The sequence below is a fragment of the Clarias gariepinus genome, chromosome 14 (assembly GCF_024256425.1).
Source record: "Clarias gariepinus isolate MV-2021 ecotype Netherlands chromosome 14, CGAR_prim_01v2, whole genome shotgun sequence".
In the NCBI taxonomy this organism is placed as follows: Eukaryota; Metazoa; Chordata; class Actinopteri; order Siluriformes; family Clariidae; genus Clarias; species Clarias gariepinus.
The window spans coordinates 18885240-18901579 of record NC_071113.1 but is presented as its reverse complement, the minus strand read 5'-3'; the positions used below and the strand labels follow the sequence as shown (position 1 = coordinate 18901579).

Genomic DNA, 16340 nt, shown 5'->3' with positions numbered 1-16340 from the left:
AAAATATTCTAAGATTCTGGATCTTTGATTTTTGATGAGCTGTAATTATAAAAATGAAAGGGAAAAAAAAGACTTGAAATATTTAACTTGACCTGTTGTTTTTTTACTTTTTGAATGTTTAAGGACATAAGCAGACCTGGCACTTACCGAACTGTATTGCTTCTGCTTCTAAGGGGTTATACAACGATTCATATTGAAAGAAAAAAGTCTAAGTGTGAGACTTAGTTTTATGAACTATAAATGAACTGATGTTTAAGTTTATGAATATAGAGTTTAAGACAAGACAGTGCAGGTATAAATTTGGACTCAATGTTTTATATGTTTTCATATTGTACATTGCGATAACATCTTAAAATATATTAATAAAAAAATCAACAGAAAAGAGAAAATATTCTTCCACTCAGTCACTCCACTGTTAAAGCAACTCTGAATAAGGTTAATTTGCACAATCACATCACACCTGAAAATCTTGTTTCCTCATACAGTACATCTCAATTCTCTTTATAGACCACACTTATTGCAGTTGTAGGGACACTGCATGTTTCGAAACCAACCTGCCCTTTCTACATACAACTTAAAACACAACAAAAAAAGTGCATAAATGAAATATGCTCATTCCTACATATATTTAAAAGCATATTAAAGAAAATTTCCTAAAACGTTTAATAGTTTTTAGGGTATGTTCGGCTTTATACTGGGTGGGTGGGGGGACGGGAAAGTATTTCAAAAGTTTCTGTAAAAATCTTTTTTTTTTAGAGAACATTTAAATATTTAACCCGTTTCATACCACAAAAAGACTAATAAAAAAGTCTATTCATGGAAATGTAATCTAGCCAAGCATTTCCATACCACTCAAATAATAGCTTGTAGGCATATCAGCAAAAATCTATTTTAATAAAAAAAATAAAAAAAATATCAGTGTTTTCGGGGGAACATCCAATAAAGTTTATGTTCTGCCAGTACAGGTTGTCATCTGAAGAGGGCAGTAGTCATACATGTGCGCGCTTCTCCAGTTTTAATAAATTGAGTTTACAATTTGTAATTGGTTTGTAAAATTAATGTAAAATTACCTGGACAAGGGGGATAATGACCATTTTTGTCTCAAAATTAGCCTTTTTTACAAATAGAATTAGAAAAATTCACTCAATAAACAAAAATATGTGCAGTTAAAATAATACAAGTAACTCATTTATTTACACATGTACAAAAATGTGGTGCACAAATACAGTGATACAAACTGTGATAGGGCTCATAAATAGGCATAATGAGACCACAAATGTGAAACCCAAAACGGCAATGAGCTTCTGGAAACCAGCAACTCCATCCTGTTTTTCAGGTTTTACACACATGCCCTCTTTAAACAGAATAGGTACATTAGAACTAGTACATGATCATCTATCAGATATCACAGAAAAGAGAATGGTATTCTAGGTACAGCTTTTTCCAGTCCACCTGTTCAGTAGGACATGAATAAAGCAACGTAGAACATCAAATATTCTGTAACAAACATAAAACATCGGTTTTAGGTCACTTTGCAGAGCCAAATCAGTGCTGGAGCATTCTTCAGAGAGGACTCTGTAATTCAACATTGACAACTGAGCTGCTGTAAAAGCGTCACCTTGCTGACTACAACCTTAACTTGGAGGAGTCAGTTCATTTTAACCTGAAGTTTAGCAAACATGCATCAACATGCTTTGCCAACTGATGGTTTACATGATGCCAACAGCAGTGTTTATAGGCTGAATTATAGCCAGTAGTACCTCTCGCACCCAGCACTTCATTTTATTGGCTTGGTGTAGAATTAAAAAGTGGGTAGGAAAACAGTGGAAAAACCCGTAATGTTTCTGGACTCTTAATGTAATTTGCATCTCGTTTGTAGTCCATTAGTTGAAAAATTGAAACATTTACATAGATATTTTACAATTTTCACAGCTTAGAAACAGAACAGAACTTGTACAAAGAAAGGGGCAGTAATACACCTCAGAAAATGTCAGAACAAAGAATGAGAGAAAAAATTAACAAAACAAGAAAATTCCACAGACCCAGTTAAATGTACGATCTATGGTTCCAAAATCCAATAAGATTTTCTGACAATGATGAAAAAAATTTGGCCCCTTAGCGCTTTGAACTAAAATACAAACATGAGCATGCAACTGTAAACCATCTTGCACCACTTACCAGTTACAAATGATCAAAACATCATTAAAAAAATATAAATGGGTAAAATAAAAGCAGGGTATTACTTCTAGGTATGGAGCCTTGTAGAGAGAATGTTAGAACAAGGGAAAGCTTCATTATATAAAAGCAGTATACCAAATGGAACCAAGTAATCTGTTAAATACATAAACCTAATCAGAAAAACCATAAATGACCATAAAATGATTTTCTACAAATTATGCAGCAGTGTGGATGTACAGAGAAGGAACTAGTGTGAAGTGAGAGACCAGTGTAAAGGACACTGAAGTTTAGCTGGTTGATCCAATTTTTGTTAGTTCAGTCCCAACATCTCCTTAGGCAAGATATGATGATAAAAATTCTCAGTTTATGTGCATGTACACAAGAAAGAAAAAAGGAGAGACAGAAGATAAAGTAAGAGCAAGATAAAGACCTTTAAAGAGGTCAAGTTGATTCTGAACCATTTTGGTTTCGTCGGTTAAAGAGACACATGGTCTGCCCCGCTTTGTCGCTGTATGAAAAGGGCCTTGAATCTGCCACTTGGGTCCATCCATCTTCTGCACTCTATGTTTGAGAGTGGGGGTTTCTGGGAAATTTATACTAAATCTAAAGCAAAAAGAGTGGAAAATTTTAATATAATTATATATATGCCAACAAACAGTGATGTGACAAATTTAAACCAATCGTTGCTGGTCATTCATATTAATCTATACCGTATGTTGAAGTACAAGCTACTCAAACTTACCAGGTGCTGCCACCTTCACAGTACAATGTGATGAGCAGCTATTTGCCGTGATGATCAAAGGGGATGCTATTCTAAGAGGAAGAATAAAAAAAAAAAGTTATATTACTTCCCCCCCCCTTAATTTATTTATACATGAATTACTTTTAAGTTATTTTTTTTAAGTATGCCCATTGTGCATGTAGTTTTTGCGTTAAATGCATTTCCTGAGAGTTAAGTCAAGTCCATGCACTCAGGAAAACAATATGTTGCTTCAGCCCATGATAAACTATGACACTTAAAAAACCCTACAAACCCAGAATCGGATGTTAAAGACTGATACAAGATGGCAGGTCAAGAGCAGACCTAATCCGTACCTGTGAGGTGGACATGCGCGAGGTGTCTTGCCGTCCTGTCAGGTCTGATGAAGAAATGTTAACAGGAGCACCACGATGAAGCCTCATGCTCACCTTCCGTTCCCGATCTATACCTGTCACGGGACGTGGCGAGGATGTGTTTGCTGTAAAATCAGAGATTAGAACATGGATACACATTAAAGATAAAAGTCACATAATTAAAATAATTACTGGCTAAAACACAAAGACAGGGAAACACATTAGGTATACATGCTCACCTGTGTGCGATGTTGGAGTAAGGGGTGTAGGTGGGGCACCGTCTTGTGTGCCACATGGTCTCCCAGAGGCTGATGGGATGCCGCTAGCGGCAGGATTCCTGCTGTGCCTCAGTCTGTCCTCCCGGTCTCTCCTCTCTCTCTCTGCCTCCTCTGCTGCACGGTTAGCACCCTGTTAGAAAAAAACATGAAAAAAATAAATAAAACTGTACACAGTGCTTAAACAAACAGATGAACAACAAAAATATATATTCCAAAGTAGTCTTAAACTGATTAAATGAACATCATTTTAAAAGCACATAGTACTTACAAATTTGAGCATGTTCCAATCAAAGACATAATCGTATGAGAAGCCCTGTCTGTGGAACAGGTTCCTGAAAAGCTGCCTGAGGTAGGAGTAGTCAGGCTTATCATCAAAACGTAGTGAGCGGCAAAAGTTGAGGTATGTGGCAAATTCAGCTGAAAGTAAGCAAACAGACAAAAACAAGATGTTTATTATTTAAAATGATATACATCGAGACAGACTACACAGTTACTAATTATCTAAGCCAAATTGTAACCGCAGAAACCATAAACAAATCATTAGATTTCTCTAATTTTGTTACAAATATAAATATTCAGCTATAGCCATATTCTCCACATTTAGCCACATTTTCTCTGCATCAAAAACACTGGTATCGAACTTGATATCCCGCTCGTTTACACAATCATTAAATACTGTCCTTTTATTAAAAGTCTTTATATTTGAAACCCCTCCGAGTATTGTAAAAAGCAAAACAGGAGTAGGAAAAATACTTACAGGGATAGCCCTTGCAGAGAACTTCAATAGGCGTGGACATTTTCTTTTCACTGATGCGCTCATATTTCTGTCTCTTGGTGGCTGCCTTCAGGCCCTGCCATGGCAGGGAACCCAGGTTAAAATACATCAACACATATCCCAAAGACTCCAGGTCGTCACGTCGAGATTGCTCTGCAGATACACACACACACGGAATACACTACAGTGGTAAGCATGAATGGTGGACGGACAATCTGCAACGTGCAAGTGGTGTAAATGAAGGAAAAAAAAAAATCTTGATAAGAAAAATAATAAAGATCAATAATTGTATACACACAAATATGGTATATATTAGGGCTGCTCGATTATGGAAAAAATTATAATCACGATTATTTTGGTCATGATTGAAATCACAATTATTTTACACGATTACTTATTGACTTTGGAAATATGTTGCATTTATTGAACAGAACAGTGAATTCTTCTTAAAAACAGATTAAGACAAATAAAACATATAAAGGCAAACAAGATCAACAATGTAGTGCAATTCCACAATCTTTTGAAAACAAGTAATAAATAAAATATAAATATTAAATAAAATAATTAATAAATTATTATTAATAGTGTCGAGATGGTAAAGCATAACGCTTGTCCAGAGTATTTATCATTTTCCTGAATCCTTTCCTCTTCAACCGTGCTAATAGGGCGCATGTCTTTGGCTAAAAAGTATGCAACGGCATCTGTTATTTTTTTGTGCCTTTCTGAGCTGAGTTGCACTGAAGAGCGCGTCTTTAATGGATGACTGTCTTTTGTGGTGTTACCAATTGGTGCCGACACAATCGCGTAACAAATCTTGCACCCAATGTTTTTGATCCACGTCCGCTTCTTCGAATCCAAACTGTTCCCAAACAACAGAATTGCTTCTACCTCTTTTGTTGACCAAAGACTTCTGTGGCTGCTCTTTTTTTTACCATCTTCACTCGTGCTCATTTTAAAATGCGATCAGATACCACATAAGCAACTTCTTCGCTGACAGTATAGAGTGAGAGTTCGGGCTTCTGGAAGGGCGAAAGTGCAGATGCACGCGCGTGTGCGTGTCAAACCGCAGGTCAAAAAAACCTAACCGTGAATAATCGTTTTTTTTCCGATTACACCATTTTTGTGATCGTTGAGACCCGAAATCGATGAATTGCACAGCCCTAGTATATATATATATATAACTGAGTGATGGGTGGACAATTTTAAAGCTTGATGCACTCTTGTGACGAATATTGTTTCAATATTTGGGGTTGAAGCTTGTGTCCCACTATTAATATATTGATGACATTGGTTCGACAGCTTTAAATATTTAAGGACCAAAGCAATACATACATAATGATTTACTAATACGAGACAATGCTGTCACATGATAGAGACATGTGATAGTTGTGGCCTTCAGGAGAGACTTAAACATGCATGACATGCATGGCTGTTCGAATTTGTGCAAACCACCAGATGTCGCTATGCCTCGCAAGAGCATTTCCTTAACGCTTTGAATAATTTGACACATTAAAGAAAGCTTCACTGCTGTTAAGACTTCCTTCACCAATCACTAGAGTTAACAGAAACAGGAATGTGTGTCAAGGACTAATGTTTATAATAAAATAAAAATGCACCTATACTGGGCCCAAGATTCATGAAGAAGCAAATAAGCATCAATGCAAATATCCTTTATAATAGCAAATATCTTTAACTCTAAAATCTTTACCTATGCCCAGATGGGTGTTGATAGAAGCGTAGCGAGCGGTGCCAGTTAGGTTCTTGTTCTCCCTGTATGGAATGTGCTGATGGGTACGAGCATCTCTGTACTTCTTGGCCAGACCGAAGTCAATAATGTAGACCAGGTTCCCTTTCTTCCCTAGTCCCATCAAGAAGTTATCAGGCTTTACGTCTCTGTGGATAAAATTCTTCGAGTGGATATACTCTATGCGGCTTATCTGTAGGGAGGACCAAAAAAACTTAATTATTAATTATTAAAACAGTTTAATAATAAATAAATGAATAAAAAAAAAAAAACATTGCACATAAAGTGACTACAGTGCCATGCATTAATAACTTTCAAATACATTTTGTTTAAGGAGTGGCACAGTGGATGCATTTAGAAAAACTGGATAAAAATAAATCACTTATGTTTGTTTTCAAAATATCTATAGTTTGTGCAACAAGCTCATTTTTCTTTTTAGTTCTTTTTAAGGACAGTTTCTTTTTTTGCTGCTCTGGGGCAGGTCTCTCACCATCTGGTCAGCAAGCAGAAGAACAGTCTTAAGGCTGAATTTTCTGGAGCAGAAGTTGAAAAGATCTTCCAGACTCGGTCCCAACAGCTCCATGACCATCACATTATAGTCTCCCTCTGCACCACACCACTTTATGGTAGGGATACCAACTGCCAAATAACCAATTACCATTATTAATTAGAACAAAAACATAATCCTCAATTTAGGATTTCTTTTTTATTTCGACCATCATATAAGATATTTTATTAATGCTTTCAGTTTTCAGAATACTTTTCACATAAAAAAAAAACAAACACAAATTCCATTTATTACCTCCTCCCTGCATCATCTTGTAGATCTTGCTCTCTATGTGAAGCTGAGGATGCTTTGTCTTCACACATTCCAACTTGATGGCAACTTCCTCCCTAACTGAAATGTCAGTGCCTAAACCGAGATAGGAAACAGAGAGAAGAGACTTATTAGGGCTGTAAAACATGTCAAAGTATGTAGCATCTGAAGCTAAAGAGACTATGTCATGATTTTACTTAGATGACTGTAAACTTAAAATATGTAAGCCATGTCGATGCTGTACAAAGTACAAGACTTGGCTGATGAGTTTAAAGGATTCCGATAACTAATACATTTAGGCATTTGGCAGATGCTCTTATTCAGAGCAACTTACAAAAAAATGAATAAAAGGCAATAAAAGCTTCAATCTACTGTTGCACCATTAGCACAAATTAAACATCAAGGAATAACGTCATGCTATAAATTCTTAAACCACAAGTATCAGACAATATCAGGATTTAGTTTTTATTGTTTATTTTTCTACTTTCTTCAGGTTTTTTTTTTGCTTTTATTTGTTCATTTGTCAAAAATGTTTGAAAACATTTAATGGCATATACACTGTAAATGATGTGTTAACCCAGGAGTGATAGCCTCTGTGTGCTAAACCCACCAATTGTATAAATTAATCCTGACTGCTTTCTATTACTGATACTACTGACTGCATGTCTACTTTCATTAGCCAATGACATTGAATAGAAACCTAAAGGGTGTAAGATCAGCCAGTATAAAAAGAAAACTTGTCTATAACTAAAACGTTAATCATTAACCTCATTAATTGACAAAACACACAACTGAATCCAAAAAAAGTCAAACATCTTACTAAGCTTTAGGCCAAAGATATGTAGGACTAACTTTGAATTTTTTCAACACACAGTGAAAAGACCTGTTACACAGGGTTTAGTGACGGTATCTGTTTCGAATGCAAACAACGCTTCAGTGGCAAGAAGATAAACAAGTCCTGACAATCGCCTCCTGCTTTAACTAGGAGCTTCAGTTTCAGGTCAAAATTGGTAACAAGGAACATGCTTGGTCAGATCCTTCTGAACAGATACAGATTTCAGAAGAAGCATTCTCCTGGCACATTGTTGAAATAGTGAGCAGGTCAAGACCCATCCTCCTCTGAGAGCAATGTAAACTGTGCAGTGTTATCTGGCTCTACTACAGCCTCAAAGATTCTGTAAAGGCAAAGTATTGTCCAAAAAACTAATTACACAATGTGACATGATAAAAGGAGGCACTTTTTAAAAAAGACTAAATTAAAACTCATTTCTCTACGTGACCGAAGCGGATGGGACACAGAACATTTACACCATATGGCTTGAACGCGTGGGGATTACGTAAGTGGTAACATGCTGAAGCACTGATGTAAGGAGGTGCAAATTTTGCATGAATGGAGCAGAGGAATTGTTTTCTAGGTGAGTCACTCACCTGTGGCCTCCCTATTGTCGAATGATGTGTGTGCTAGAAACCAGCTGATAAATCCCTAACACAAAACACTGGTCAAGGAGAACTATGAAATATTTTTGTGTAAAAAAAAAAATAAAAAATAAAAAAATACTGCTAGGCTGAATTTTTGTAAAAAAAAACAACAAAACAAAACAAAAACTTGTGTAACACACAAGTAACACTCATTACATACACAGAGGTACATTGAAAATCCATGGCTAATTTCTTACAATAACCCAAAGAAGTTAATTTAAACTTTTATTGTTTTAAAGACAACACTGTCAATCAGCTTGCACTCTGACACATACATCTTGTTCTCTTTAAACTTTCCATCGCTTCTGTTTGTTTTTACGGAAAATCCTAGCAATAGAAATAGACAACATTAGAAAGATTTTTTCTCACAGGTTATAACATACAGACTATATACACTTATAATTGTGAAAAGTTAGTTCCACTACACTAAATTGACTGGTTAAGCAGTGCTTTAAGAGTGCTTTTATTTAGTAGGACATTTCACAAGCTGTTCTATTAGCGACATCACTAAACATAGAAAACAATACTATACTTTGACAGTATATGAAAAGCCCAACAGATTAGGATTAAAAAGAAAAAGGAAAGCCCATTTGACCTGAAACACCTTTAACAGGAATTCTGAATCAATATGAGGTATTAAGCCAGCTAGCCTACACTATGAGGTGGCTATAACGACCTATGATGTAAATGAATCACAGCCGTGCTGATTTCCAGTATAACATGTTTTTTCACGAGATATGGGTTACTTATGTCATGTTTGTCCAGTTGGTTTTCTGAAGGAACATGTGACTCATGGCTCCAATTTACATCACTTTTTTCTTTTACATTAGATTAACCGAATACATACACTGAATAATCAGATGATTAAAACCAATAACAGCTTCAATTTAAAGTATTGTAGCATGAAAACTCAAACCACCATCTAAATGCCAGTAATCACAACGATCAGTTCATCATCATCTACACGGTCAAGTTTTTTATAATACTGTTAAATGTTTAGCCAATAATCAGCCTAGAATGCACAAAATTCATTTTTGCTTAAACCTTTTATTTTTATCTACTGCTTCTTTAGCTGCAGTTTTCTTTAAAGTTGCTTCACTCCTCAAACTCCTCTGTGCAAAAATTTCTAACTGCTGAGGGCAGGGTCAGTGGAGCTACAGAAAAAATAACATTTCTCAATGTAAACAGCTCGCGGGCCAAGAATATACAGAAATCGTGTTTCATAACTGTTTAATAACTCAGCACCACCGACTCATGCCAGAGTTACATAACATACATATATGATCATAATGCAGTGTACAGGGATGTGGTGAAACCAAGTCAGCTGATATTATAGCACTCGAGGTTTGATGTCTGCTGAACCGTCGGAAGACAAGGAAAATCAGTCATGAGCAGATATGATCAAATAAAGAAGCAGCTGGTGGGAAACGTGCGTGTTTACAGTTTAAAACGGAACAAAGTTGATTCTAAGCAGCAAAACTACACCGAGTTTACACAAGATTCGGCTTAAACAAATATTAACGTGATCATGTACCAATGCCTGATGGAAATAATTACAAAGATATTGCAGTTTATGAAAATAATTGATCAGACAATACGGTTACATCACAGCCAAGTTTATGTATAATAGTTGGATATATATATATATATATATTTTTTTTTTAATTACACATACTGTACTGGGATGCCATGACGATAATCGAAACCAAGCGAAATATTAACTCAAAATATTTGCTCAGGACGGCTTTCCTACACAGATCTCCTTTCACACACTCGCTCGACATTTCGTCCCCAACCAGAACAACGATGTCATGTTAACGTGACATAACCAGATACACAGAAAATTAATTTTAATACTTTACTCACCCAAATAAATGTCACCAAAAGATCCACTTCCAATTTTTCTCCCTAGTCTGTATCTGTTTCCGACTCGAAGGTCCATGGCTGTGGTGACAATTATTTACTATCTAGCAGGGCAGCTATTTTATTTAACAATTCACAAACCAAGTACAACAAACTAAAACCTGTCGTTTGACAACAAAAAACCTTCAAAAGCCCTCGTTTTCTTAGTTTCAACTTTACGCCACTCCAACCTTCCCGAATCCCTGACAAGAATTCGGGTCCTTTCGTCGGACTTCAGTTTTCACCATCACTTTTCTAACGTTCCAACAAACAAACCGCCACAATATTAGCCCCGACTGGAAGCCTGAACACTGTAGATTATGCTCTTGTAGATTTTATCTTCATTTTGTCCCCCTATTAAGAAGATGGAAACGGATTTTATCGCTCGACCCGCTCGCTACGATGGCTCTCCCGTTGTCATAGGCCTACCATTCTCACAGTGGAACACAAACGTAACGTGATGATGTCACTTCCTGTAGCAACGACTCATCGAAACCGGAACTTAAAACGATACTCATTTTGTTAAAATGTATCTGGATTACTACTTATAACAATATTTTACAGTAAATAAAAATCTCTAAAAACTATAACAATTATATTTTATATAATTGCATAATATTAAAGCAGATAAAAAAATTCTTTAAATAAATATATTCAGCCAGCGGGGAAACTAATTATTTGATCCTCTTCAGATTTTGTAAGTTTGTCCACTTACAAAGAAATTATGGGTTTATTGTAGGGATGGAGACAGAAATCCTTGTTGGCAAGCACAGAGTTTTTACACATTTCGGGAGGAATTCTGGTCCACTTGTAGATTTTCTCTAAATCCTTAAGGTTTCTTTTTGCCCGTCGCTTGGCAACTTGAAGTTTCGGATCGCTCCATACCATGACCTTAATGTGCTTCTTCATGAGCCACTCTTTTGTTGCCTTAGAGGTATGTTTTGGGTCATTATCACCCATCAATGACCCATCTTCAGAAGGTTATCATCCAAAATTTTACAATACGCAGCCCCATCCATTGGCCCCTCAATGTGGCAAAGTCGGTCTGTACTTTCAGCAGTGAAACAGCCCCAAAGCATGATGTTTCCACCGCTGCGCTTGATTGTACGTATGGTGTTCTTATGGTCATAGGTGATGCCAAACTGCTTAATTTTGGCCTCATCAGACTACAGCACTTTCTCCCAATCCTTATCCTTACCCCATGAGGTAAAATCTTGCATGGAGCTCCAGATCAAGGGCAGTTGATGGTTGTGTTGTATTTCTTCTGTTTGCGTAAAATTGCTCCAACGATTTTCCCCTTCTTGCTTCTTGTCCATTGTGGTAAGGGTTGAATAGTAGATAGAGATTATGTGGACAGGTGTCTTTTATACACATAACTAGTTGCTATTAGAAGCACCTTCTTGAATTAATCTCTGTGCCACAGACATATCAACTCTGAGAGTGACAAATTTTTTTTGGGTTTTTAATGCAACTCAATTTATAACAATAATGTAATTAGTTTTTTCTGGATTCTTGGTTGATATTCTGTCTCTATCCTTTACAATAAATCTATGATAAAATATAGATCTTTAATTTCTTTGTAAGTGAGAAAACTTACAAAAAACTGCAGTGTGAGAATGAGTTTGGAGAGTTTGTGTGCAAATGTGCCCTGTGATGGACTGGCACCCTGTCCAGGATGTACCCTGCCTCATGCCCAAAGTCTCCTGGGATAGGCTCCCATGTTTCCTGTAATATAATAATAATAATAATAATAATAATAAAAAAAATATTATTATTATTATTATTATTATTATTTATTTGATCCCCTTCAGACTTTGTAAGTTTGTCCACTTACAAAGAAATGATGGGTTTATTGTAGGAATGGAGACAGAATATCAACCAAACCTTTAAAGAAAAATCATCGCATTTTCTGATTATTGGTGTTTTGGAGGAGCGAGTCAGGAAACTTTTTCCGTCCACCGGCATTACGTAGTGACCTGGCCACTATTCTGCAATAAGAATGGCTCAAAATCTCTCTGGCCACTGTGCAGGATCTTGTATCTGTCATTCCCAAGACGAACCGATGCTGTATTCGCTGCAAAAAGAGGCCCTACACTATACTAATGAATTATTGTGGTCTAAAACCAGGCGTTTCAGTTTCATTGTCCATTCCCTGTATTTGGCTTATTTAATTCTGTGGTTGTATTATATACACTGTGTATCCAAAGGTTTGTGGACACCTGACCATCTTCTTACAGTACTGTATGTACTTTTTAAATGTCCCATTCCAGATCTAGTCTCATTTTGCTGTTGTAGCAATTGCTGTTAGGAATTGCTTATTTAACAAGAGCATTAATTGTGCCCTAGGAGACCTAGGGCACAATTCAGGTTTCAATTAATTCCCAGGGTGTTCTTTCACTCTATCCTTGGCAAACCATGTCTTAATTGAGCCCACATTCTGCACAGGGGCATTGTTTACAAGATATATTCACTCAGTTTATATTAATCTATTTCTTAGAAGTACACTGCTGTTACCTTCAAACATAAATTTGTTTCTGTATTGCACTGACTGCTGATTTTTTTTATTATAGAGATCTAGATTGTATTGACAAAATAAACACTTGAGAGAGAAGAGAAACCTTATTTTGGTTCTTTTGTATGTTTGCACATATTGTGGCATTTAAAAAAATAAAAACGTTGAACATTGTGGTTACCGTTTGAGGAAGAACTACGTATGGGTCTAATGTAAATACTATAGTGTATATAAAGATTTGAACACTTGGATCAAGTACATAACACATCTATACTGTTATTACTAGTGCTTGTTTTTGTTATCATTTTAGAAGTGGTTTCTGAGTGTAGAAATCTTGAAAAATATGAGAGGCAACATCTCTTTTTTGTTTTCCACAGAACTCATCCTTGTGAACATGATCTGTTAGGCATGTGGTACTATTTGTTCTCATCCGTCGCACGCAGTCAGTCAGCCCCCACAGCGCCACGCCCACCATGTGGCTGATAGGAAGAGAATGTCTTATTGGTTTCTCAAGAACCAATCAAAAGGCCCCTGCTCGCCTCTAACGTCCAAACTTATTGCGTAATAGGACATGCACGTGCCCTCCAACGCGCTGCTCGCTGGGCCTCTGATAAACAAGCAGGGTTATTGCCTTTAAGGAAATATAATCAGTTGCATTTTCCCATATATTTTAGTAGGTTCCATAAAAATTGGAGTTTTTTTTTCTTTGTTGGACTACTGTTGGCTTAGTAGTTAGCAGGAGGGTCTGTGATCGATTCCCCCCTAAATAAGAGAGTGTGTGCCCTTCGATGGATTTGCACCCCTTCCAGAGTGTACCCTGCCTCGTGTCCAAGTCTCTTGGGATAAATTTCAGGCCCCCCCCCTTAGGATAAAGGGATATAGCCGATGATTGATTAAGTGTGTAAATTACTGTTGGACTTCCACAACCTGATTAGAGAAAATGTATAGAGTAATGTGCTATATCTATAAATACCTAGACTAACAGGATTAGTTATTAAGTTTCACAAGATACAAATAAATATATAATTAAATGAGTATCTCTTTATATGGCCACCACGATAGGCTCAAGAAGAAATTAAATATTTTATATAATTACCCTGTATAATAGTAATAATAATAATGTTAGTCTTTTGGCTGCTCCCATCGAGGGGTTGCCACAGCGGACCATCTGATCCGCACAACATCTTGGCACAGGTTTTATCCCGGATATTCTCTTGATGCAACCCTGCCATTTTATCCAGGCTTGGGACCGGCACTGCATCCAGTGGCTGGGGTTTGGGCATTGGTTGGAAAAATCTAAGTGGCAGACGAGAAACTTACCACTGAGCCACCAAGGCCCAATAATAATATTTCTTCTTCTTTGAGGATTATTATTATTATTAATTATGAATCCACCATTCAAAACTAAATTCCAAGATGCTACATTTTAAATAAAAATGTATTTAATCATAGGGCAGCATGGTGTGCCCTGCGATGGATTGGCATCCTATCCAGGGTGTACGCCACCTCCTGCCCTAAGTCTCCTGGGATAGGTTAAGGGCCCCATGCAACTCCTTATAAAAGATAAAGCGGTATAGATGATCAGTGAATATTTAATCTTACAGCATTTAAGCAATGACGTAGTATGTTAAGGCATTTTAAACATTTGATAACATAACGGACAAGGTGTTTGATATGGAACCCTGAAGGGTTCTTCAGTTTTCTTCTGAACAACTAATAAGGTCTATGTAAAACTAGAAGAGATTCCCTATTAGAAAGGAAGCTTGGAATGTTAAAACATTATAACAATGTAAATTTTTAAAAGCCTACTTATGGATGCATAGCCTCAGCATTAAAACACTTATCTAAATTAATTTTGTACGGGATTTCTCTCTGACTGAAGCTTTTTTAAATTTTATTTATTTCTAGTTGATGATGACATCTAGTGGCTATTATCGGGAATTGTTGGAAATTTAGTAAAAAGACAAGCTTGCAGTTGTCTAAAGGTTTGTTCAGGTTTTTGAAATAAGAGAATTTAATTAGTCATAATATGTAGTTGATTAGTATTTTAAATAGGTTCTCATACTATTTATCCCGTGATAATGTAAATCTGATTTAAACAACTTTACACTGTAGTAATAGTAAAATAGTGCTTTATAAATGTTTTTAAAACCATCGGTATATGCTTATAAACATATTATAGTTCACTATTTTATGATTTTTTAAATTGTTTCTTACTCATTTGCCTCATACATTCTGTACAAACATGCATAAGCGTACTTTGTACTTATCTTTCTTCCCAGTCCCTTGAACACCAAGTGTTCTCTTTTTGAGAAAGCTCTTGGAATAAATGATGCTAAAAAAAGAAAGAAAAGATAAACACAGGCCTCTCCTTCTGCAGTTGTGACCAAACTGCTTTGAGATATTCTTGTCTCTCATCTATTTGCCTTCGGGCTGGAATGTTTTTAAAAATGTTTTTTTTTTTTTTTTTTTGTGAACATTTTTAAAGGTCATCTATTATGCACAATTTACTTTTTGATCATCTTTTGGACATTACCACATGTTTCCAGTGTATATGTGTCAACACATGTAATACAGTATGTACATAATATAACAGCATCTCTTTTTAAATTGTAATGAAAACTGTGCGTAAACATTCTGTATAGATTGTTGTTAATTGATGACATAATAATTTATGACATAATAAGCATCCAGTGTGTAGTAAGTAAGCAGCACCACTGTGATTTCCTACAGCAGTCAGTAGCAAACAGCAACATCTCACAGATGAAGGTAAAGTCAATATTTTATACAAAAAAACAACAAACAGAAAGTAAAGGCACATTATTTATGGTGGAGATGTCTTGATTGCTTTCTAACAGTTTAACGCTTCATTTGCAAAAGACAAAAGCTCAAGAGTGGATTGATAATGACTGTCTTTGACACAACTTCAGATCCCGAAGTTGTAATTGTGGGTATTTTCAGGTTAATTTACTGCTTGTTTATCAAGTTTGCCTGTTGATCTTAGCCACAAGAACTTAAATTAAGCTACAACCACAGTTTGTATTGCATGCCAAAGCAGGATAAATCTTTCAACTAGTAATTTTGAGAAAAAGCCAGAATGTACAAAAGTTTATAAACAAGTTTATAAACTTGTTATGCCAGTTTCATCAGATAAGTAGCTTGGATGGTGGGAACTCAGTTTGTTTATCTAGTGTCATTATAACTAAGCGTGATGTAAACTTCACTGACATTTCTGCAAAAGGGCAACGTGGGCAGTAAGTTAATTTGCATTTAAAGCTACAGCCAAGAAACAGCTCAACTGGAGTGAAACAGAAAGATTTTCAGGCAAGAATGGATGACCTAAATGGTATTTGATTTGGAGAATTAATATGAACATTTTAAAGACATGAAACCTCTAAGATAATGATATTTATCCCATATACAGTACACTTATGCATGTATGCTTTTGGAAGTCAGTGACCAGAGCAATAGCAGCCTTCCCTTCTTTAGATTTCCTGTTACTTCCCTAATAACCCCTGTGTCAAGCTAAGATAAGATTTAAC

At 36.1% G+C, this 16340-nt stretch overlaps 1 protein-coding gene across 1 annotated transcript; it reads right to left on the bottom strand.

Annotated features, from left to right (window-relative positions):
• Positions 1–1157: 1157 nt before the first annotated feature.
• Positions 1158–10739, bottom strand: csnk1db (casein kinase 1, delta b). The gene is made up of 10 exons (XM_053511449.1): positions 10251–10739; positions 6891–7001; positions 6579–6727; positions 6053–6281; positions 4327–4497; positions 3838–3986; positions 3531–3699; positions 3274–3416; positions 2921–2991; positions 1158–2781 (listed from the first exon to the last, which is right to left on the bottom strand). The coding sequence occupies exons 1-9, from the start codon at positions 10324–10326 to the stop codon at positions 2959–2961; spliced, it is 1230 nt and encodes a 409-aa protein (XP_053367424.1). The 5' UTR covers positions 10327–10739; the 3' UTR covers positions 1158–2781; positions 2921–2958.
• Positions 10740–16340: the final 5601 nt, after the last annotated feature.